Genomic DNA, 22,337 nt, shown 5'->3' on the forward strand with positions numbered 1-22,337 from the left:
GTGGAAATTAAGCTTCTGTTGGAGAGGGCTGCAAAAGGTTCTACTCCAAGAGAAAACCTCTCACATCCTCACAAGCGACGAACAACTCTGGTGCAGAATCGAGAATCGAATCGTGACGCTGTCTGCAAGCACCGTCCTGCGAGAGTGTTGTGATGCGAATGATGAGAAGAAAAAAAAGTTGGCGGCTCAAGTTCCGCTTTTTGATCTTTGCAGCGCGGATCCATTGGCGGAGACGCAGGAAAGATTGGCCGAAAGGCCCCTCCATGGAACTGCTTAAATGCATGCAAGAAACTGGTGGGGGACGAATCTGCTTACTGCGATATTTCGCGGGGGTCCGCAGAAGCTACTAGCTACCTTACCAAGCTCAGGAAGCTCTCCTCGTCGAGAGAAAGCTCCCTCATCTGGCAACCCAACAGTATCATATCAAGGCGAAACATTTTTACAAGATGTCTGTACTCTTCGCCGTTGGCTCCAACGGATCAGGTCAGCTCGGCATCGGCCACAAAGAAGACGTCTCCGTCCCCAAGCAAGCCATCTTCTTCCCAGAGGACACCGAATCGCCAGTAGTCAAGATCGCAGCAGGCGGAAACCACACCCTTCTCCTCACAAAATCTGGACAACTCTGGTGGAGCGGAGACGCGACCAGCGGCGCATGCGGCCTCACCTCAGCAGCAGAGACCGACGAGCCAGTGTTCCAACAAGTCCAGCTCAGCAAGGATGAAGCAAACGCCGCCTCGGCCACACCAGCCCTGATCGCCGCAACCTGGGAAGCCTCCTTCGTCGTCCAACAAGACGCCGAGGGGAAGAAGACCAAGATCTACAGCTTCGGCGCTGGACAAAAGGGCGAGCTGGGCCTCGGAGAGCTCCTCGTTCGTTCACCGTCCGCCACCCTCTTCAAGGAATTCCCGCCGGCCGGGACCGAGATCGTAGACCTGGCGGCGTGTATGGGTCATGCCGTGGTGGTCCTGAGCAACGGCGACGCCTACGCCTGGGGCAATGTGCGCAAGGGCCAAGGCGGATCCCCAGAGGCGGTCGTCTACTCGCCGAGAAAGATCGAGGGCGTCGACTTCGAGGTTGAAAGAGCCGTCTGCGGAAAGGACTTTACTTGTCTGTTTGGAGCCTCAGATTCAGGAAAACTGCTCGTTCTGGGTTCTGATAAATGGAACATCAAGTCCTCTGCGCCCAGTTCTGTACCAGAGTGGACAGATGTCGGTGCAAGCTGGGGCAATGTTTATGTCCTGAAGAAGGACGGCGAGCTCATGGCGTGGGGAAGAGACGACCACGGACAGCTCCCGCCGCCGAGCCTACCCAAGTTATCAAAGATTGCCATTGGCAGCGAACATGTCATTGCTTTCACGGAGACGGGCGATGCGCTCGCTTGGGGATGGGGAGAGCACGGCAATTGCGGCCCGCAAGTTGAGAACAACGATGTCAAGGGACGGTGGAATGTCATTGCGTCGTCAAGATTTATTCCTCCTGGTTCTAAAATTGCGGGTATCGGCGCGGGCTGCGCGACTAGCTGGGTGACTATCATCACCGGTTGACAAATGGTGCAGACATGGTTCTGCCGGCTGAGGGCTATTCGAAGTCGGCACGGCAGCAACACCATCACACTGCCATCCATTCAAATGGATCATGGGCCTTGGTAGAATAAGCCCAGGCGCCTAACATCATCAAGGCGCTGTGTGGGCTCCAATCCTGCGCTACTGGCTGGAGTCGGGTCGAATTCGGCATTCTCTTCAGCGACTTTGCGGTCAAGGTGCATGGAAGAAGCGGTCTGAAGAGACATGTGGGTTAAGATCATGGTCCTAGGTAGATCGATCGGGCCAGAGAGACTTACGGGCTGATTACTATGATCCCACCCAAGTCTTGCATCCAAGTCTGGATCATCGTCCTCTTCGTACCTGACGGGCTCCCACGCCTGTTCGTCTTGGTCGTCCACAAACAGGCTTTGAGAAGCCATGGTTGCGGGAGGCGGTCGCTGTGATGGCCGCAAATCGAACAGTGAAGTGCGCGCGGCGACTCCACTCCGTGATACAGACGCCGACAGCGCTGGAGGCGGCATACTCTGCGCGGGTGGTTGCTCCTGGGGCTGCGGGGTCTCAGACGGCGCGGCACTCTGTCTTCTAGACGCGGCTTCGAGCTGTTGCTGCGGAGCCGCTTGGGCGCCCTTCGCCTTACCTTTCTTCGTCTTCTGGGCCGGGTTACCCTTCTCGCCGACCGTCATGAGCAGAAACTCGCAACTCATGCCGTCGCCGGGATAAGTGAACAGTATCGGACGCGCCGGATTAGAGTATCGAGCGGAGATGTGGTTGCCGGTGATGCCAGCGTGCTGGATAATGGCGCGGAAGTCTTTGACGCTGATAACGATGCGGAGCTTATCCTCGACTTCTATGTCTTCGAATTCGTCGACCTCAATGGCGATTGATGTGTGTAGTGGTTTCTTGAGAACCTCTGCATCTGACGTTAGTATACATAGACACATCCAAGGAGTTTTGGAGCCAACCGTCTCCATTTGTCGTCTTCTCTGTGTAGCATGTGAAGTTAACATGTTCGCCATCTGAGTTGATATCCAGAAGCTCGACTCCAGGACCAAAATGTTCCATCAGTTGCCTCAAAGTCCGCGACGGGATGGTCCAATGATGGATCGCTTCATCTCGGTCGAATTTGGCGTGCACTGGCACCGCAACCTCGAACGGCAGTCGATGTGTAGATGTGACACCTGAATCACTGATCAGCTACTTCTATGTCGTGCTGATCCAGGTTGATAAGCATACCATTCCGGAAAACTAGCTTCACGATGAAGCGACTCTTGACACCTGGTCCATCTTCAATAGCGACATCACAACGATCAATCGTGCTCTCCTTCTCGCGATCACGCTGAGGATCGCCACCTGCACGGCTTCGGAAGATGGAGGCGAGTGACTGTAGAACAATGAGGCTCTGGCAATATATATGTCAAAATTCCAGTGAGAATCATACCCTGGTATACAGCGTGCAGTAGAACTTGTCCCGGTACTGCGCACTTCCCTCGAACTGGTAGCGGGAGCAGAAGCGATTGGTGGTGAATGTGAAGCAGGAGTATGCCGACTTAGATGCATTGAGTGCTGTGAGGACCAACTACATGCAATTCGGTCAATATGCATGTTTGTCGTTTGCAGTGCTTGGACAATAGGTGACTGACCTTGTCCTTCTTGGCTTCTAGGGAGACCTCGTCACTGAACTTGTTCAGGCAGGCGAGTACGTCGCGGAAGGCAGCGACAGCGTCCTCGCTGAGCGTGAAGTTGAGGATAGCCATCGTGTCACCGCAGAAGTCTGGATTGAAGTTATGATATCATTGAAGCTTGAGCCACAGATGTCAGGAAGTTCGGTGTTAGTTCACTGCGTTAGGTTTGCTTCAATGTGAGGGGCGGTCGTCATAGGCGAAGCGCGTCAGGGCGCGTAAAGTGGTCGTGGGGTACTCAGGTACTGCGGGGCGGCTCTACAAGTAAGAACGTAACTTCCCCCAGAAATTCGAACGAAGCAGGTGCGCCTCATAGCTCCTGCGCCTTGACTCAACCTCACCTCATATTTCATCTCGATATACTATAAACTCATGATTTATTCATCTACCAACTTACTCCAGCTATCAGAATTACTTCTCCGGCTATGACTTAGAGAAAGCTCCTCCAAGCAATAGGCAGACCCGTGCTATGCATCAAGCCTGACCACGGCGCGTACGGCCCTGAGCCTCTAAGAAGCTGCAGCCCCTCAGCCGGGCCCCTGGCATCGCCCCAAAGCTGTACAAACATGCGCTCCTCTTCAGCCTCGTAGTCATTGCCCCGCCAGTGGCGTTCCCTTCCAAATACGGCCAGCCACTTTAACACCTGCTTCAGAGTTGCCGTCGCCGGGTCGTTAGTGGAAGGCACTATCTGGGCTGGGGCTCTCATTCCTCGGTACCAAGACCGCGGATCTTGTGCAGGGAGACTCAGCCTGAAGCCGCCAGGGCGCTGATGGCAATGCATGTAGCTGACCCAGTAGAGTATCTCACGCGACGAGAATTTGGTATGGCCTAGTACTGTCAAGCTGGTGAGGTGCTTGAAGCCTTCGAGAGCGCGGAGCGTCCAGGTCGAATTCTCGCCTTTTCGGCAGACAAAGGATAGCGTATGGAGCTTCGGTACGTGTTTGGCAATATTATCAAGCGCACTGCAGTCCAGAGTGGAATATGTATGCAGCCGCAGATCCCGAAGACACGGCATGGCTGTCACTGCTTTCATGACAAGCTCGCCTCGTTCTTTCGACCTCGAAGTAGGGTTGACGAGGCCTTCTTCAGAGCACTCGGCTAAGAAGAGATACTCGAGCTGCTGCGTTTCGAGTGCTTCATAGAAGTCTTCGTAGCATCCCGTCGAAAAAATGTGTAATCTGCGTAAACGTAAGTAGGGAAGAGCATCAGCAACAGCGGGAATGAGGTCTGGAAAGCGGAAGAGATGGAGACTGCGAAGAGCCTGGCAAAATTTGAGCCAGTCTGTAACCTTGCTGCGGTTCTCTTCTGCCCATCTTTTGAATCTCAAACGGTTTTGAGGCGAGGGCTGGTAGTTGAAGCTGAGGGTCAGTGATGTCAAGTTCGTCAGCTCAAAGAGTCGATACAACTCGAAAGGAGGGCGAACTACGAATTGCAAAGTGAGTTCCTGTAGACAAGTTTGCTGCGCAATTGCTTCCAAAAGCGGCATCTGCGTCTGATTGAGGGAGCAGTCGAACGAACGCAACTGAGTCGGCGGCAGCTCCGAAACGAAATCTGCAAAGGAAGCAATTTCAGAGTCATCAGCCTGTACCACTGATATCTTCGTCAACATTGGCAGATGCGTCGTGATCAATGCGGCTGCAGATTTGTCCAAGTCATCGAGAAAGACGAGGGAGAGACTTTCCAGCTTCCTAAAGGTATGAATGACTGGCTGGACATTCATCCACCAGTCTGCCGTCAAGCTCTTAAGCATGATGTTTAAGCCTTTTTCTGTGGACATTTGAGCCAGCTTGCGGAGGAGGCGATCTCCAAAGCATCCGATGCTCGGGGTTTCGGCAGTGACATGGTTCGCCGCGACAATGCTTTGATCAGTCGTGGAGCCGGGGTTCTGCTGGGCAGCCTCACGGTTCACAGCAACGAACCGCTGGTCGGGGAACGGTCTGCACCCGTGGACTGAGAGAAAGTTGAGAAGATTCAGATGGCGTATGTAAAGCAGGTACGGGTGGTAGGTAGCAGGGAAGGCTTCGTTCGCGTCTGGATGCTCCTCGCACACCAACATGTCGGCAGACAGATTCGCCCAAAGGCTTTCTGTAGCCTCTCCGCCCCAATATCTAGGAGGGCAAAATTGCGCACTGGTGCCTGGTTAATGAACAATTCTTTGATAGAGAGGATAGGCATCATTTGTTCTAGGGGTCTTTGCTTACCTGTAGAGGTGTCGAGATGCTAGCTCAGACAGTTCCTTGTTGAGACGAGTGCAATTCGCCAGAGTACCATGGTCTCCTCTCACAGCAAGCTGCTCGAGGATGATGTCCCAGATGCCAGTGTGAAGGACTGGCTGAGAAGTCGTTGCTGTCATCGCTGGAGTGTTGGAACTTGCGTTCATGGTTGCGTGAAAGGGGTAGGTAGTGTCTTTGGGCAATGATAGAATGCTTTGTGCAATAAGCTTTGAAATTTTCTTCCACATGGTCGGGCTGAACGACCTTTTATGTATTTAACTCATGGGGCCTCGTGCGAAGTGAATCAGTGACGATATGTCAAAGTATACCTTAACGCAAAGAAGTGAATGATGAAATAGACGAGAACAGAATCTCCTCTGTCAGACCTAGTAGGAATACTCGAATTGCTGTGAATTGATCAGAAAATGGCTTGCTTCTCTATTTCCGGGTCAACTTCTACGCAGCAATAGTACATATAGCGACGAGTCTAGGAACCCGCTATGTTGTAGAATAGTAAGAAGTTGCAAGACCGGGCCACGGAAAAGTAGGTCCCAAGATCTCGTCGGTAAGGCACATAATACATATAGGAGCTTGACCAAGAAACGTCTGATCTGTTCTCAAACTTCGACTCGTATATTTGCTTCGCTTGCATGACGAGAACGTTCCGTAGTCGTTCACTCTGTGCCTCTAGGCCTCTGGTGGTCGTTTCGACCAGCTGTCTTGTCGAGGTCATCTAGACTGAAACTTTGAAGTGGAAATAGGCCGAGTGTCATCTGGCCCGGACACTCTGAAAGGAGTCTCAAAGAGCGCACTTCAATGCCAAACAGCTGATTTCCCCATACATTACAGGTCTTTGAAGATTCGATGGCACGAGGTATCTACGAGAAGAATAAAATTGTGTTAACACTTGGAAACGGGTAGAAGGTAACTACACATAGTGATGGTAGCCGATGCCACCTTGACCACAACGTAGTACCCCATCAACTACCAGAAGGCGTCAGCACCTCCGCAACCAGTCTTTCTCTAATTTACGTACTATCTCGAAGTTATTTATAAGCAGATATAAGGAAATTGCTGTTAAGTAAATAGGTAATTCGTTATCACCCATCATAAGTGCTAAATATGTATAGGCACCTTAACGCTATCTAGCAATTGTTATGATGTAGGTGGAACGCCAATAAAGATTCAACCTCCATTGTCGAAGGATAAGAGGGCAGGTGAGCTCATAAGAAACGTAGGAACTCAAGATGTAAGAGAATCTGCTAAGCTTAGGGGCTCTTCAATATATTTATTCGGATGCAATCCGTACTTACTAAGCTTTGTTACCGTATTCTTCACAAAAGGTTTGCGGCACACCGCAGATGACATGTCGCAAATAGAAGCCTGCCAGGTAGGTCCTTCTCATCCTCAGCGTGGAGAGTAGCTTGGGTTGGAAGAGGGCTTCCGGCTTCATCTTCCGTACATCATCGCGTCATTTCAATGGAGAACAGAAATGAGCTAAACCATACTGTACAGTGGAAAGAAGGCATACGAAATACAACAGCATACTGCCTTCATGTCTCCAAACGACACTTACCGCCCTCGAGACAAGGTGAGAAAGATGATCGGAGACACCCGCAACAAGGTTCCATCGGGCCCAAAAGTTCAAACCACGAAAATGCCATGTGAATCAAACAAAAGCCCTTCGGCCTGTCCACCGAGATTTACGATCCAATGAGATGTGAACCATGACCAACGGCAGCTAGTTGATCCTAACCACGTTCGGTATTCCGAGCATGAGGAGGGGGGGAGTATAAGTGATATGAGTGTGTGTCCCCTAACCTTTCCCCGCAGATGCTCGCCCACATGATCCAGTCTAAGCCAACGACAAGCAGTCCAGCTGACAGCGCGGGCGAGATCCCTTGGAGGGCCTTGGAGGGAAGGCTTGTGTGAGGCTCAGCCCAGACCGCATCGCGGGACCAATCCCTTTACTCGCAAAAGTTATCCAATGTGTCTGTCCGACTCAGGCTTACCAGTATCTAAGGTTCAGTGGGTGAGATGGCACCTGTGACCACGGGATGACAAGGCGGGCGTGATGTCACAGCACATGCCCGGAATGGTGGGGTCCCCTGGGGGAGGAGCCACCCAACCAGTCACATCTCTCAAAGTTACTCCAAACGGTCCCCCAAAGCTCCAAATGAACGCGTCGGGATTGGTAGGATTGGTAGGAGACGGTGAAGCCCTGCAACGAAAGAATGAGACCGTGACCCATTTCCCAAAGTGGACGAGAGTCAGACACCACTGAAGCTATCCCCCAAGGTCATCAAGGTCGTCAAGGTTATCGACGGGGTGTTATCGTGCTGCAGGGCACGGAACTTGGAAGCCATAGTGGAGGGGCTGCCTGTCCTGGCTCGGTTCCGTCATCTGAAAAAAGATCCCAGCCCCCCGTCACTTACCTCAGGTACCTGACCTTATCAACCTGGGCAAGAGTCAGCTTCCAAACCATCCCAGCTTCACCTGCGACAGGAACTGAAGCGACGCGAAATCCCTTCCCTGCTTGCGTTTGCCACGCAATAGAGGACCTACACAGTAGAGACGTTTCCAAGATGGTAAGCACAAAACAAAACTTTACCCCAAACTCACATCTATCAAACAAAAGACACCCCGCGGTCGCAAAACCAACCACCTTGGAGCTTAAATCGCAAACTGGGGGTTAAACATCATGGCTAATACCGCAAACACGCAGTCTTCCGAACGGACGCCCCTGATTAACGACCGCCGCGAAGGCGACGACAGCGACGACTCCTCCCGGACGCCCCCAGGCCCTTCGCGCCTCCGCGAAATCGTCCTCTTCGCCTGGGCCCTCCTCGCCACGGCAGCGCTCATCGTCCTCGCAGTATGGACCCAGCACCGGAGCTCGACAAAGTTCCCCAGGCCCACTGAGGGCAAGCGCAACCTCATCTTCATGGTCTCGGACGGCATGGGCCCGGCCTCGCTCTCTCTGACGCGTAGCTTCCGCCAGCACGTCGAGGGCCTCCCTGAAGACGACGTCCTCACCCTCGACAGGCACTTCTGGGGCTCCTCCCGCACCCGCTCCTCAAACTCCCTCGTCACCGACAGCGCCGCCGGCGCCACCGCCTTCTCCTGCGGGAAAAAGAGCTACAACGGCGCAATCTCCGTCCTCCCCGACTACGAGCCCTGCGGCACCGTCCTCGAGGCCGCCAAGCGCGCCGGCTTCATGACCGGCCTCGTCGTCACCACCGACATCACGGACGCCACACCCGCCTGCTTCGCCAGCCACGTCCTCACCCGTGCCATGAACGACGACATCGCCCTCCAGGAGGTCGGCGACGGTCCCCTCGGCCGCGTCGTCGACATCATGCTCGGTGGTGGCCGCTGCCACTTCCTCCCCAACGGCACCGACGGCAGCTGCAGACTCGACAACACCGACGTCGTCAAGAAGGCCCAGGACGAGTTCGGCTGGACCTACGCCGGCGACCGCGCGGGCTTTGACGCCCTCGAGGGCGGCGAAAAGGTCTCGTTCCCCCAGCTCGGTCTTTTCGCCCACTACGATATCCCCTTTGAGATCGACCGCCGCAACATGAGCGACGTCTACCCGAGCCTGAGCGAGATGGCCGCTACGGCACTGCGCGCCCTCGAAAAGGCCACGGAGAACAGCGACAAGGGCTTCTTCCTCATGATCGAGGGCAGCAGGATCGACCACGCCGGCCACATCAACGACCCTGCCGCCCAGGTCCGGGAGGTCCTCGAATACGACAAGGCTTTCAAGCTCGTCTCCGACTTTGTCAAGGACAGCAAGACCGAGTCCCTCTTGGTGGCCACCAGCGATCACGAGACCGGTGGCCTCGCTACTGCTTTGCGTAAGTCTTCAATTCTTGTTTTCGTCCTCATCAAAAAGCATGTCTGCAGCCAGCTAACTACGTGATAAACAGAGGAGCCCGGACACCTCCCCGTCTACAACTGGTACCCCAAGGCCCTCGCAAAGGCCTCGGCCTCCGCCGAGCTTCTCTCCAAAAAGTTCCTGCAAAAAGTCGCCTCCACCAGCGGCAAGACCCTGAACAAGGAGGAGCTCAAGCAATGGGTCAACAAGGAGCTCGTCGTCCCCGGCCTCGGCATCGACAACGCCCACCCGGAGGAGCTCCAGGCCCTCGTCGACCACCCCGAGGTCTCGGTCCAGACCTTCGCCGCCATGATCAGCCTCCGCGCCCACGTCGGCTGGAGCACCCATGGCCACACGGCGCTTGACGTCAACGTCTACAGCACCGGCGGGGACGAGGCCCAGAAGATCCGCGGCAACGTTGAGAACACGGACGTGGGCAAGTTCCTCCGCGGGTACCTCAAGGTCGACGTCGACGCCATCACCGAGGAGTTGAAGGAGAAGATGAACAAGAAGCAGCTCGGCGCCATGAACCTCCAGCAGCAGCAGATGGCGGCCCTGGCTGAGGACCCCAGCACCTGGAGCCAACCCCAGGGCTTGGAGTACGCCCACCTTGTAAAGGCAGGAGCTGCATAAGTTGAGATTTCTTAGCGTTGGGAGGTGGCAGACCAGAGTCATGAAGTAGAGGGGCAGGACATGGGGCATGTGGCATTACTGGAGTTAACGGAGGAATTGATTTTTTTTGAGCATAGGGGCATGATGTCCCCATTTGCTGGAACATGACCTAATCATAGCAACAAACGCGCGGCTATAGAGCAATGTATACATATCACATGAATCGAGATATTGAAGTCAATTGTTTGCTCGGGGCAACGTGTGTCCCTCACCGCAACCCGCAAGCACGGCGAGTGAGCAGGGTCTTGCTGACGAAAGGGTGTTCTTGTTCCATCTTGAAAACGGGTTTGCAAGCCACTTGCCATTGTCCTCGAAAGCCAGCTGGGTTGGATCAACCACAGACAGGCATAGGTAGGCCTTCAGTGGACAGCACGTCGGTTAGCTGCGAATAACAGGATTCGACAACACGTCGATCCCCGCCCATTGTCAATAACAATGGCCGTAAGGCCGGCCAAAGAAATGCGGAGCTGCTGAAATCGCCAACGACTGGCGGAGCCAAATTGCATGGCAAGGCGACGTTCAATGCAGCCCTCCGTCCGCAACAAGGAGGAAACTCCGGAATCTTTTGGAATCGAGACTCGATGTAGGATGCCACCTTGCGGAGCTTTAGATTTTCTTGCTCCACTATTACCTGCCATGCACTTCGTCACATCATCACGCGCACAGGCAGGCATTTGCCTATCTGGCATACGGCCGAAGAAAAGAGGCTCTGCATCAAGGCTGTATCATTCAACTCTGGCCCTTGCTTTGCCAATGCAGTGGAGATCCGGAAACAATGGTAACCATGGATCGTGTACCCAGGGTGCCAGGGAACCCACCACAACTAACGGTCTTCTCTCTTCTCTCCCTCACCCTCCTCTCCACCAACAGCAGCCAGCGGCGTGGCGGCCGTGGCCCTGCCCACCTTCGCATCTCGCATTCGGCTAGTACGATTGACAAACAAACATACGCAAAGCCCCTCCCAGTTTGATGGCAGGGGCCAAGTCAAATGGACGAGAGCGGCTGGTCCAGACTGATGAGATCGTGCTACCGAGGGCCAAGCAAGCATGGTTCATCACATTTACTGCGCCAGCAACAAATTACATCACATATCCAAATCTTCATAATTAGGCGAATATGGCCGCCTCCGCGTAGTTCCCATTTTCCTTACGGGATTTGGCGGCTAGCTGCAAAGCTGTCAGAGTCTCTTTGATGTCCCAGAACGAGCGAGCCAACCGCCGAAACGGCGGCCCCTCCAATCATGCTCCGGTGGCTGGATGCACGCAGCTCAGGTGAGAGAGGGGAATCGAGAGCTTCGAGACAACATCACTCATGCAATCTACCTGCCGCAAATGATCCGAGTGCGGTGGTAGGAGTCAGGCCATCAGTCTTTGTTCACTCGTCCTCACAGGGCTGAACTTGACCCCGGGCAATGCACCCGAAGAGTATGATGCAGGGTAGTAGTTAATTTTGTAGCTGACAAGTCTTGCACGGAACGTGATTGTGCCCTCATGCATTCGCCGTTGAGTTTAAGCCATGTTGTGGCCATGGCTCGCGACGTGTATGGGTGAAAGTCTCTTATTTACAGCCCTGTCAAGTTTTTTTCAACAAGCTTGCAGAGTCCGAGATAGCCCCTGTCGACGAGAAGGGAATGCGGCCTATGCCTAAACCGTGGTGCTGATAGCTGCCCCGATTGTTGCTGCAGTCAGTCGTTACGAATAAGCAATTAGAGATCAGTGACTGTCCTTGTGTGACCCAACCTCGTTCCCCCCTCATCCCGAGGCTATGGACGCACTATGCCTAGGGAGCAGGCCAGGAAGGATTGGGTATGAATCCATAAGTACCCGTGTCAGCACGTACCTTTAGACAATAAATAGACCCGTTAGCGGCCGTTCCCCGGAATGGGAATCCTATCGTTGTAAAATTCCATAGATGGACTGTGCGTCTTGACCAGTTTTGCTGAAGCCTAGGAGGAAATGATCATGGACCTTGGCGACAGGATGCAATCTGACGGCAAGTAAGGCGGCATCGCCAAAGTTGTCAGGCTGTGTAGCATGTGAGATGCATGTGCCAGCAAGCGCCCCGATCGATCTCAATCAAAGAAAGGTGGGTGGTTGTGGTCACTGTACTGAACAAATCTGCATGTAGTACTTTCGGACGAACGTTAGCCAAGATAGCCAACAGGCATGCCAATCCCTAGCTTGCCAATGTAATGCGTCGAAGCATTTTGCGCCCACAGGAAGCACATCTCCAAGGCGGAGACTCGTGATATGTAAGTTGGACCAGCCAGAGCAGTTTGGCCCGAGCAACGACATGGGGTCTTCTTAGAAATCGTCAGGATCTGAGAGTAAGCCGAAGAGCGCGGGGAGCGGAGATTGATAGTGGGCGGAGAGCGATCCGCGGTCCGTCACTTCGCAATGTTGCCTCGAGGGCCAAGGGTTGTAAAACGCATCTGGTGGCGTTTTCTGCCGGCCGGCGCGCAGGTCTTGATTAGGAACATTGTTTGCTTGCACCAAGAAAGGAAACCAACCGGAGCTTGTCATGGGTGTGTGTGGGATCTGGCCTCACAGTGTGTGCAATGCGGACGTGCGAAGTTGGATTCCGATGTGGGAGTTGATACTGTGTCCGCGGACTGGACTCCATTCTAGGGCGAGGCAGCTCGTATAAGTCGTCGAGATGCAGGTTCGAGATTCTGGGAGGAAACTTGGCAGAAGACTGAACAGCGTACATACGATTGTCGAGGCAAAAAATGTAAATGAAGTCAGTCTCGCTAGGTATTGACTTAAGGGCAGCGTCTGACAAGGTGCTCCTGTTACGTCATCCTTCGGCCTATCGTTTGCTCCTACGAGGAAGGTGGTCCTGCATGCAATGAGGAAAGAGCGATGATCACGAAATGGAGCTTTACCATCCCGAATGACACTCCAACTGGAGCCATGTGTGTGCAAGGTAACGCTGGAATGCGATGATCCTATGAAACACCCAAAAGGGCAATGCTCACTATAGGTTTTGGACCTCATTGTCCGCCAAACGTGTCTGAACCGCAAAACAAAAAAGCCGCCCTCCCGTAATATCGCACAGTTTTCATGAGAAAAAGTACCCTCTCTCAGGGCCCTACTCCCAAACCTGCGACCGATGCCGCTCCTTCGCACTAGAACCATGGAAAAAACATGAAAATCAATGTGTCCGAAAACGCCCTGGTCCCCGTCCAACGCCGTGATAACATGATCTGTCCCGCCAAACCTGCCTTGGCTCGTCTCCTTATCCACAACCACTTTTTGCGAGAGGTGGGTATCGTGCATTTGTCGACGCGCGATCCTCTTTCCAATCCAGCGCATTTTCAGAGCGAACGCTAGTGACCGAGGATCTTTGTGATGCCGAGGTGTGGTCAGGCATTAGACGTCCACACCAAGTCCTCGGATAAATCCGAAGCCTTGAAGCCCGACTCGTCAACCGGGTCACTCTCCTACATAACCGAAGATGATAGGAGTCGAGCATCGACATCGTCCATGGGCAGCTCCATGCTTCCACGCGCCTCCATGCCTTGCAACCGCGACTCCATATTCTGGAAACGAGGCTCGTAACCACCCGCGCGATTCTCGAGGTTCTCTAGGCGCTTGTTCATCGTGTCAAGAGCTTGTTCGATACGACCGAAGCCTTGGTTCATGTCGTGATTGAGGCGATCAATCTTGTTGGTGAAAGAACGGATCGATTGGGCGAGAGGGGTGTTTTCCTGTCCGGGAGGGGCGGTCGCGATGCGAGGCTCGTGATTGTGACTGCCCTCCTGAACAGCAAAACGCCACTGGTTTCCGAGCTGGACCTCGCAGACGGCCTTTGCGCGCCACGGGCAGTCGACCTTGCGCGTCGATGGGTTACGCTTCTTAGCGGTGCTGCTGTACTTGACGCCGCCGCGGTCGCAAACCAAGTCGTAACGGGTAGGCTTGCCATCACGGTAATTCGAGGCGCGCAGCTTGACAACTCCATATCCTTGGTCTTTTGCGACGCGCTGAACCGATGTTAAAAGGTCTTCGAAGGTCCGGAAGATGCCCTCGGGCGGTGGTAAGAGCGCAGGCGGAGGCGCATTCGACATGACGACGGAGGAGTCCAGCTTGGCGGTTGTGAAGGGTAAGTGGGGGAATGAAATCGGTGGTCGACGGATCCGGGGGAGTAGCGGACGCGTCAGAAAGTAGAAATGGGGGGGCAGAGAAATGAAGATGAAGATGAGTTCAGTGCGACAGCTTTTTATTGGCGATGATATCCGTACTTCTTTGGGTGAATGGCTCTCCTCAGAAGGGCTGCAGCTAAGTTATCTGGTGACGGAACGGCAGGAAACACGGAGAGGTTGGAGCCAGAGAATTCCAATCCGCACGGTCTGAACTAGGTTGGCAGTTAATCCGCTCTCCGGCTAACCTTTTTAGCGAGGGTCAGCATCCAGGATCCAGCTGCAAGCCGCCCTAGTGTCCAGGGCTTGGCATTCACGCTGCACGTACCTCAGGTAGGGTATCCAGCGTTTGTATTGAGTATCCGAGAGAGTAAAAGGGATGCTTGCTGGCAATGCACACAATCTTTTCTTGCTGGGTTGACGGTGATGGATCATGTGGGGGAATGAGAATGGCTGGAGGTAAAGGACATGCTCTTTTATGTATTCCGCTTCTTTTCTCTTTTCTTCCAGAGATTGATTGCCTGGCCGGAAAGCAAGCTGCACCTTCCGCCTCGGACTCGACATACAGGTTCACGTGACCAATCAACGGCCAGGTTGAGTGAACGTCCGGGAATGGTAAGGAACCTGGTACGCCTGGCAAGGTGTCCTGGCCCCCGGGTGCGTTGCACCGTGATAGGTAGGCGAGATGTACTGGCCCTGCGGGAATAGTGGGGATAGGTACTCCAGAGAATAACGCACCAACCACCTTGACGCGCTGCTGGGAAAGTCTGCTGGGACCCGATTCTGGCCCTGGCCCATGCTTCCAGATTCCATGGATGCGCTGCACCTGCGCCGCGTACTAGACGTTGAAGACATCACCCCAATCAATACACACAGTATCTCCGGCCTGCTTCCCGTACTCCTTTTTGTACCCCGACCAGCACCACGCATGACCGTGTGAGTGGAACGTTTGCCTTACAGACTGTGCCATTTGAGGTGTTCGCAAACACAGATCCAGCATTTGCCTTTCTTGGGCCACCTTTCGGCCGTGATTGCGCGTTGCGCCTCGAGCCCTCGCTCGGCACTCATCCATCCAACCTCGCCGGTCTGGTCGTTGAAACGCCTCGGTCCGTCAATTCCACTCTCCGTATTCGATTCACGACCCAAACATACCACACCGCCTACCCGCTAGTCTGCCGACCGATTCGACCCTTCCCTTCTTTCGTTCTCCTGCGCCATGGTCTGATAGACCCCTGCGCTTCTCCGACCAACTTACACTACCATGGCAAACAACGGCCCAGCTATCAAGAGTGAGCCTGGTGCTCCAGGCTCTGAGGCGTGGGATGAGGAACGTCTTGAACATGCTCTAGACGAGCTCAAGCTCTTGCATGTCAAAGTTTGTTGCCCCTTAGCGCAGGTTGATACCTCAGATCGCAACACTGACCTCTTGCAAAGCTTCGCGGCTTACGAACGACGATACCTCGAATGATGGAACCTTTGTCCGTCAAACAACCAAGTCGTACGTCTGGAGCCTATCATCACATGTTTCGTTCACTGACGTTATGTTATCCAGCTCAGATCACGTTCCAAGCGTATATGGAGTCGGTGGCTGCGGCCAAGAAGGAAGTGCAAGACTTTCAGGACTTGAGAAAGAGTGAGAAGATCACGAATATTATGGAACATGCCGCACAACGCCGTAAAGAGGAGCCTAATGGCATCAAAGCATGGCGTACGACAGACCACCCTGACTGGACAACGACAGACTCATAGCGCTGTATTTCATCTTCAGGTAGATATATCAGCAATTTTGGCGTTACGGCGATTATTACGCGGGAAGCGGATTGATTTTGGGTACATCATGGCTTGATGGTGCATATATGAGCAGATACTTGGGGACCAGGGCTTTAGTGGCCGGTTGCAAACAAGCTGAAGGGTATATTTACGAAAGTGATGGAGAGAAAGCAATTAGAATTTCAATTGAATGTGAAATGCGATAACACAAGGCTAGTCGATATCTTGCCTATGAAGCAAAGAATCACCAGTGAGGCTGGCTTGGCTGGATTCTGGACTCAAATCAAGCTCAGGAAAATTACTGCTGCCGTTTGGCACTTTTAGTTGGCAGGCTGCGGGTCACATTCCACCTCTCCATCCAATTGGCCGTCAACAGTGACTGTCAATGATTTCAGGTCCAAAAATTGTTAGCGTGCCTAGCACGTGAGTTGGGCTCAGTCCGGGGCTTTCCACCTGGTAGCAGCCACATGTGGCTTGCCACCCACTGCCCCCGCCTCATTGGTCGCCTAAGCGGGCTCTATCTCGTCTTTCCACCCACACAAAATTTCGAGAAAGCACGAAAATCCGCTCGCGATCCTCGACTCTCAACTAACCAACCCGCAGCCCGCAGCAAATCAGTCACAATGGCCGGAAACCGTGTCCAGTACCGCCGCCGTAACGGGTGAGTGATTCTTCCTAGAGATATCGCATACGATCAATTCAACGACCGAACGACGTTATTCTTTCCCCGCGATCGCGAAAAAAAATGTTACATGGTGGATAGATTGGGAAAAGAGGCTGACTTGGAAAATTTCCGTGTGCAGCTACAACACCTCCTCCAACCTCACCCGCATCGTCAAGACCCCGGGTGGTGAGCTGAGAATCCTTCACATCAAGAAGCGCGGTACTGCCCCCAAGTGCGGTGACTGCGGTGTCAAGCTCCCTGGCGTAAGTTCGAACCCTACACCGAAGCCGAAACGAACGATCCGAGAAGCCATCTGAGAGAGTGCGGAACTGCGGGATGTTGTTCGGTCATGGTCATGGATGTCCTTGGAGAGGGGCACACCTTGTCTCGAGGGGTCACACCGAGGCTGGTTGGGAATAAGGACGCATGACTCCTGAGGAACCGGCGCTCCCAGATGGCAACGACGAACTTTTGGCTTCGACTCGGAGTGTACCAGAGCCAAGCAGACGGCATGCTAACAAGACCGCGATAGGTCCCCGCCCTCCGCCCCCGCGAGTACTCCCAGATCTCCAAGCCCAAGAAGACCGTCCAGCGCGCGTACGGTGGCTCGAGATGCGGTAACTGCGTCCGTGACCGTATCGTCCGTGCCTTCCTCATTGAGGAGCAGAAGATCGTCAAGAAGGTTCTCAAGGAGCAGAGCCAGAGCGAGAAGAAGAAATAAACCCGACACATCTCTTCTTGGTCACGTCAAACACAACACTGGCAGGAATGGGAATAAGGGGTTGGTTCATTGCTTCGGTGTTCATTAGGGCAAAAACAGCATGATACAAAGGATCGTCGGGCCACGAGGCGGATTGAAACGGTTCTTCTTGCCGACGCTGTCGTTAGGGCACTGTTAGGCCTCGATACCTGAATGAAAACGGAAATCGAGCCCTTCAACAACACAAGTCTTATTGGTCATGTGGGATTCCCGTTCGTTTTTCTGTGACGGACGACAACTCCGCGGTGTCTGGTCGTGGCGCCCAAAAAAGTGGTTTACTCCCGAGATCTGGATTATGACAGCGAAATTGAACTTTTCTCGCCTTTACGGATGACAACTGTGTTTGAGAAGCAAGATCCATGTTCATGGCCACATCGATTAGTAGTCGTTCGTTACCTATTATGGTGGCGCTCGTTTTGCGTTTCCCTAGTTAATACTGTTCGTGCTTGAGGTAGTCAAACATCCCACCTAACCCAGTAATCATGACGTTCAAGACACTGAGGCATTGCACCCCGGGAAAAAAAATGTCCCAGCTTTCCAGCTTTTCCAAACACAACCAACCACACTACGACTCAACAAGCTTGCACGAATTTTGATTGATTTCAGCCCTCGAACTACCTAAGCTGGTAAACTTCCAGCCTTCAAAAGAGGCACGCAAACGACCCGATGAACACCTCTGCGGCAACCCGCGCCCTCCGCGCATTTGCGCGCGCTCAGCGCACCGTCCCCCGATCCGTCCCTCGAGCTTCGCCGATATTACTTCTACCCTCTGCCGCTGCCGCACAGCCATTATGCATGCGCCGTCAATTCCATGCGACCCCATTCAGATCAAAGAATGAGAAGCCCAAGGATTACCAGGGAGCGACCGACTTCAGCGAGATGGACGTACTGGCCAACACGCCGATCCCCTCGACCTCGATCGACGCCTGCGTATGGGACGGCTTCCACCTGAACAGCGGTGTCAAGATCATGGACGGCGATGCGGCGCTGCTCATCGGCGGCGAGGCATTCGAGTGGAGGCCCTGGGAGGCGAAGGGGTCCAAGAACCTGATCAACGCCAAGGGCCAGTTCGAGCTGCCCGCGGAAGCATTCGGGCTCCTCGATCTGGTCTGGCCAAGGCCTGGTGCGCATTTCCCCCGCGCTCTACTCTTCTCTTCTGTTTCGAGGGTAGTCTAGTTTACTAATGATGCTTCTTTACAGATCTTCTCATCATCGGTGTTGGTCCCAAGATTGTGCCCCTTAGCCCGGCGACAAGGAAGCACCTAAGTTCGCTCGGCATCCGTGTCGAGGTGTTGGATACGAGAAATGCCGCCTCCCAGTTCAACCTTCTTGCTACGGAGCGAGGCGTCGACGTCGTTGCGGGCGCGATGATTCCCATCGGATGGAAAGAGGGTAAGGGAGCTGTATGAAGTGCAGGCGGTGTCTTGGAAACCCTTCAATCCGATTCATGATGAGTCGAACTTGGAAGGCACACATTTCGTCACCCAGACTGGAGTCATTCACATGGCGGCCTCATAGCGATTCACGGCGATTCATAGGCCGCCATGGGTGTGACAGAGATGCCAGTTTGTCCCGCCCATGGCAAACTCTCGATTGATTCAACCGGGAGACCATCTGTATTTTCTTTTGGCCCCGCCATAGGTCCCACCTCTTGGTCATGACTGCAAGAGCTGTACTATCACAACCCGTCAATGCTCATACGGAAATACTCCGCGACCAACATTGAAAACTTTTCTCACTAGAGGGCTACTCGTAATACATAGAATACTAGTTACCTAAATGCAATGTACAATACCTAGAGTTCAACTTCATCTGATACGTAATCAGCCTTGCAGCACCGTGGACCCTGGACAATCCAAGTGTAGAAAGTCAATACAATTGGCCAGAAAAATCTAGATGCAATAAACCAATGACAGTGTTTTCCCGGGCCCAGGTGGAGGAGAGATGACGAACTGTTGGCTGAAAATGAGCAGTGACATAAAATTGCCAAAAAGGCAAAGGTTTGCCGTGCCCGCCGAATGCACCTGCGGCCTGTCCCACCTTACCTGTCTATCGAGGCGGCTCATCGCTACCTACGCTACCGTACTCACCAGCGCGCGTCTCTCTCACTCATACCTTATCTCCCCTCCACTCATTCCGCTCTCACTCACTCCGACTCGAACCCCAGTGACAGATCTTGCCTTACGAACGGCCTGTTCCGACCACGTTTTCGCCTGCGTCTCGATCAGTCGATCTCTCACGAAAGACACCTGCCCCGCGCGCGCGTGTCTCTCACAATTTGAGGAAATCAAAAAAGAAGCATCCGCTTTTGTTTCTCCTGCAGTGCTTCTGGGCCTCGCGCCCAGCAGCACCAGGTGCAACAGACCAGAAGTCAACGAGGGGACCGCTTTCCCGCCTCAAACTTGGTTGACTCACATTCCCGGCCCAGTGTCACCGACCACGGTCGCCGCTAATCTCGTCGCTCCTTTTTCTCTTTCTTGTTATTCTGTCTGAACACGGCGTATTCACAAGATCAACGCTCCCGCGTCCCGACCAACAAAAAAAAGACCCGGCACTTTCTTATAGCGCACTACGTTCAGAGATACCCGCGCATTATCCGGTCTACATTACCCACTACACATCAAGTTGTTGAACTTGAAATCATTATATTCACCAAACTATACTAGCGGTATTACTTCCCGTTACGCGCCCGAATCCCGGCATATCAGAACCCCCCTCTGTGTTCAATATGTCGGACCGACAACAGGGCGCCGGCTGGCTAAGCTTCGCCAACCCTCATGACCCTGGAGCCACCGATCCGACCTTGCTGAAGGAGAACTCGGAGAGCCGCTCGTACACCACGGAGCGCTATACCTATTCTGGCATCAGGACATTCTACAAACGACACCTCCAAGCAGACCAGCTGCCCAACCCACCACTGCCCCTGCTGGTCTGTATCCACGGCCTGGGAGGATCAGTGGCTCAGTTCCATCCGTTGCTGACTAGTCTGGTTCATATATCAACTTGCCTGGCCATCGACTTGCCCGGCTGCGGCCGCTCAGAGTTCACCCAGCAAGCATGGGACGCCTATACTCCGGAAGCGCTGTGTGAGCTGCTGGAGGTCATCATCGATGAGTATCGTCAGAAGGAGCCCGACCGCAGCGTCGTACTCATCGGCCACAGTATGGGGACTACCATGTGCGCGCAGCTGGCGAGTCGCAATGCGCCGCACAAGACGGACCTTCGCAAGTACGTTGTCGGACTGGTCGCCATCTGTCCCGTAGCCGGCCCACCCACAGAAGACAAGACGACGCTGTTTCGAAGGCTACTTTGGGTACCCGGCTGGATCTTTGACTTGTGGAGGGCTTACGATCGGTGGGGAGGCCCGCAAAGTGCCAGCGTCAGTCGATTCGTCGGCCCTGGTGCTGATCTCGAGCTTCGCAAGCTCCAGGATCGCTTCAACAACCAAAGCAGGACGCCCGTCTGGCGCAGAATGGCCTGGGGATCGCTTCCAAACTATGAAGATGGAGTTGCGAAGGGTGGCGTACCTGGCAAGGACGTGTGGACCGGCATTGATGTTCCGGTCTATCTTGTTGGCGGAAAAGAGGATAAGCTCACGAAGCCTGAGGAGGTGGACAAGATCAGGGACTATCTCTCAGGCAAGGCGCCTCTATCACCCGAGACTGGGTCGGACGACGGGCATGAAACCATTGTCGACGCGGCGGCACCAGTCAACACATCAAAGATTCCGACGGACCACGGGCCCGAGAGTATAGATGATATTCGAGACGAGGACTTCCATCGAGATCGTAAAGTCAACGAAGATGCCGACAACGCTCTCGAAGATCCGTCGACACCGCAAGAGTCGCCGGCAAACGTCCCGCCTCAGCCCCGGCATCCTACCAAGGTCGTCAGGTCTATCATTATGCCTGCACCTGCCAATCACGCGCTTCTATTCATGCCTGCTACAGTCAGAATTCTGGCTGGTCTCATCTCCGACTTCCTTGCCAATCATGTCACTGGTCGTCTATCCCTCGGCTGGCAACTACAGTATCTCTCACGGGAAGGCAAGTGGGATGTGAAGAACCTGGCCAAGTGGAAGGGCGTTACCCCGGTCTCGCACCCAATCGGTCCAGCAGGCAGCCCGCCAGTCTTCAGAGCGATGAAGACTCTGCGAGAAGCAGACGACACGCACTGTCCCGCCGAGTTTGTCAAGAACTGGGGAGGAATCATCAAGGACGTGATTGACATCAGTCACGACAAGCCGGTGTACGACCCACGGAGCATGGAAAAGGGCGGCGTACGATATCACAAGTTTGCAACGGTATCAAAGATACCGCCAAAGGACTCGGAGGTGGCCCACTTCATTGCCCTCGTGGACAAGTTGCGAGAGCAGCAGAAGGCGAGGGCCGAGGAGGAGAAGTGGGCCGAAGTGGACGGCCAGACGCAGGTCATTGGCGTCCACTGCCACTATGGCTTCAACCGCACTGGCTATTTTATCGTGTGTTATCTGGTCGACCGATGTGGGATGTCGGTCAAGGACGCAATCGAGACGTTCAAGGAGGCGAGGCCTAATGGGATTCGCCACCAACACTTTAGAGACCGGCTATATCTGCGGTACTCGGGACTGCAGGAGGAGGAGGCTGTGGAGCAGCAGCAGAACAGTTCATGAGATTCTCCCGCTTCAACATGAGGATTTCGTGGGTATAGGGGGAGCGAAAGGGGTTCAACTGGCAGCGTCACTGATTAATGATAAATATACTTTTTCAGCCTCGCGGTTGGCAGCATAATGAAGTTTCCTATACTCGAGAATTCCAAGGGCTAGGCTGAGAGTATCTTGGCTGAGATGCCTAAGCTTACCATCTGTAGTGTTACTTGAGTAACGATGACTCTTCATTTTAGGCAGTTGATCTTTTTGATTTCATGCCTCAACACCAGAGACAGATGTAGGAGGCGACTCTTGGAGGTGTTTCACACAATATGATCTTGTCTGATTGCAATAAATTCGCAGACGAGCCTTTCTAGTAAGCTATTTGGC

The 22,337-nt window shown here is 53.8% G+C and overlaps 8 protein-coding genes across 8 annotated transcripts; 6 read left to right on the forward strand and 2 right to left on the reverse strand.

Annotated features, from left to right (window-relative positions):
- Positions 1-446: 446 nt before the first annotated feature.
- Positions 447-1,544, forward strand: CABS01_09145 (RCC1 domain-containing protein; the record flags this gene model as incomplete). Its single annotated transcript, XM_060542502.1, has 1 exon — positions 447-1,544. The coding sequence occupies one exon, from the start codon at positions 447-449 to the stop codon at positions 1,542-1,544; it is 1,098 nt and encodes a 365-aa protein (XP_060400783.1).
- An 89-nt stretch (positions 1,545-1,633) lies between these two features.
- CABS01_09146 (uncharacterized protein) lies at positions 1,634-5,603 on the reverse strand (the record flags this gene model as incomplete). The annotated part of the gene is made up of 8 exons (XM_060542503.1): positions 1,634-1,777; positions 1,841-2,454; positions 2,507-2,722; positions 2,778-2,925; positions 2,983-3,120; positions 3,185-3,315; positions 3,686-5,352; positions 5,425-5,603. 8 exons carry the CDS (start codon positions 5,601-5,603, stop codon positions 1,634-1,636), a joined length of 3,237 nt encoding a protein of 1,078 aa, XP_060400784.1.
- A 2,534-nt stretch (positions 5,604-8,137) lies between these two features.
- On the forward strand, positions 8,138-9,949 carry CABS01_09147 (alkaline phosphatase; the record flags this gene model as incomplete). The annotated part of the gene is made up of 2 exons (XM_060542504.1): positions 8,138-9,296; positions 9,369-9,949. 2 exons carry the CDS (start codon positions 8,138-8,140, stop codon positions 9,947-9,949), a joined length of 1,740 nt encoding a protein of 579 aa, XP_060400785.1.
- Positions 9,950-13,430: 3,481 nt separating this feature from the next.
- Positions 13,431-14,054, reverse strand: CABS01_09148 (uncharacterized protein; the record flags this gene model as incomplete). Its single annotated transcript, XM_060542505.1, has 1 exon — positions 13,431-14,054. One exon carries the CDS (start codon positions 14,052-14,054, stop codon positions 13,431-13,433), a length of 624 nt encoding a protein of 207 aa, XP_060400786.1.
- A 1,333-nt stretch (positions 14,055-15,387) lies between these two features.
- CABS01_09149 (uncharacterized protein) lies at positions 15,388-15,875 on the forward strand (the record flags this gene model as incomplete). Its single annotated transcript, XM_060542506.1, has 3 exons — positions 15,388-15,501; positions 15,561-15,624; positions 15,679-15,875. 3 exons carry the CDS (start codon positions 15,388-15,390, stop codon positions 15,873-15,875), a joined length of 375 nt encoding a protein of 124 aa, XP_060400787.1.
- A 644-nt stretch (positions 15,876-16,519) lies between these two features.
- Positions 16,520-17,281, forward strand: CABS01_09150 (ribosomal protein L34e; the record flags this gene model as incomplete). Its single annotated transcript, XM_060542507.1, has 3 exons — positions 16,520-16,557; positions 16,700-16,823; positions 17,093-17,281. 3 exons carry the CDS (start codon positions 16,520-16,522, stop codon positions 17,279-17,281), a joined length of 351 nt encoding a protein of 116 aa, XP_060400788.1.
- A 705-nt stretch (positions 17,282-17,986) lies between these two features.
- Positions 17,987-18,729, forward strand: CABS01_09151 (uncharacterized protein; the record flags this gene model as incomplete). The annotated part of the gene is made up of 2 exons (XM_060542508.1): positions 17,987-18,443; positions 18,521-18,729. The coding sequence occupies 2 exons, from the start codon at positions 17,987-17,989 to the stop codon at positions 18,727-18,729; spliced, it is 666 nt and encodes a 221-aa protein (XP_060400789.1).
- Positions 18,730-20,048: 1,319 nt separating this feature from the next.
- On the forward strand, positions 20,049-21,971 carry CABS01_09152 (uncharacterized protein; the record flags this gene model as incomplete). Its single annotated transcript, XM_060542509.1, has 1 exon — positions 20,049-21,971. The coding sequence occupies one exon, from the start codon at positions 20,049-20,051 to the stop codon at positions 21,969-21,971; it is 1,923 nt and encodes a 640-aa protein (XP_060400790.1).
- Between the last annotated feature and the right edge of the window lie 366 nt (positions 21,972-22,337).

Source organism: Colletotrichum abscissum (assembly GCF_030869225.1).
Source record: "Colletotrichum abscissum strain IMI 504890 chromosome Unknown Scaffold_21.1, whole genome shotgun sequence".
NCBI lineage: Eukaryota > Fungi > Ascomycota > Sordariomycetes > Glomerellales > Glomerellaceae > Colletotrichum > Colletotrichum abscissum.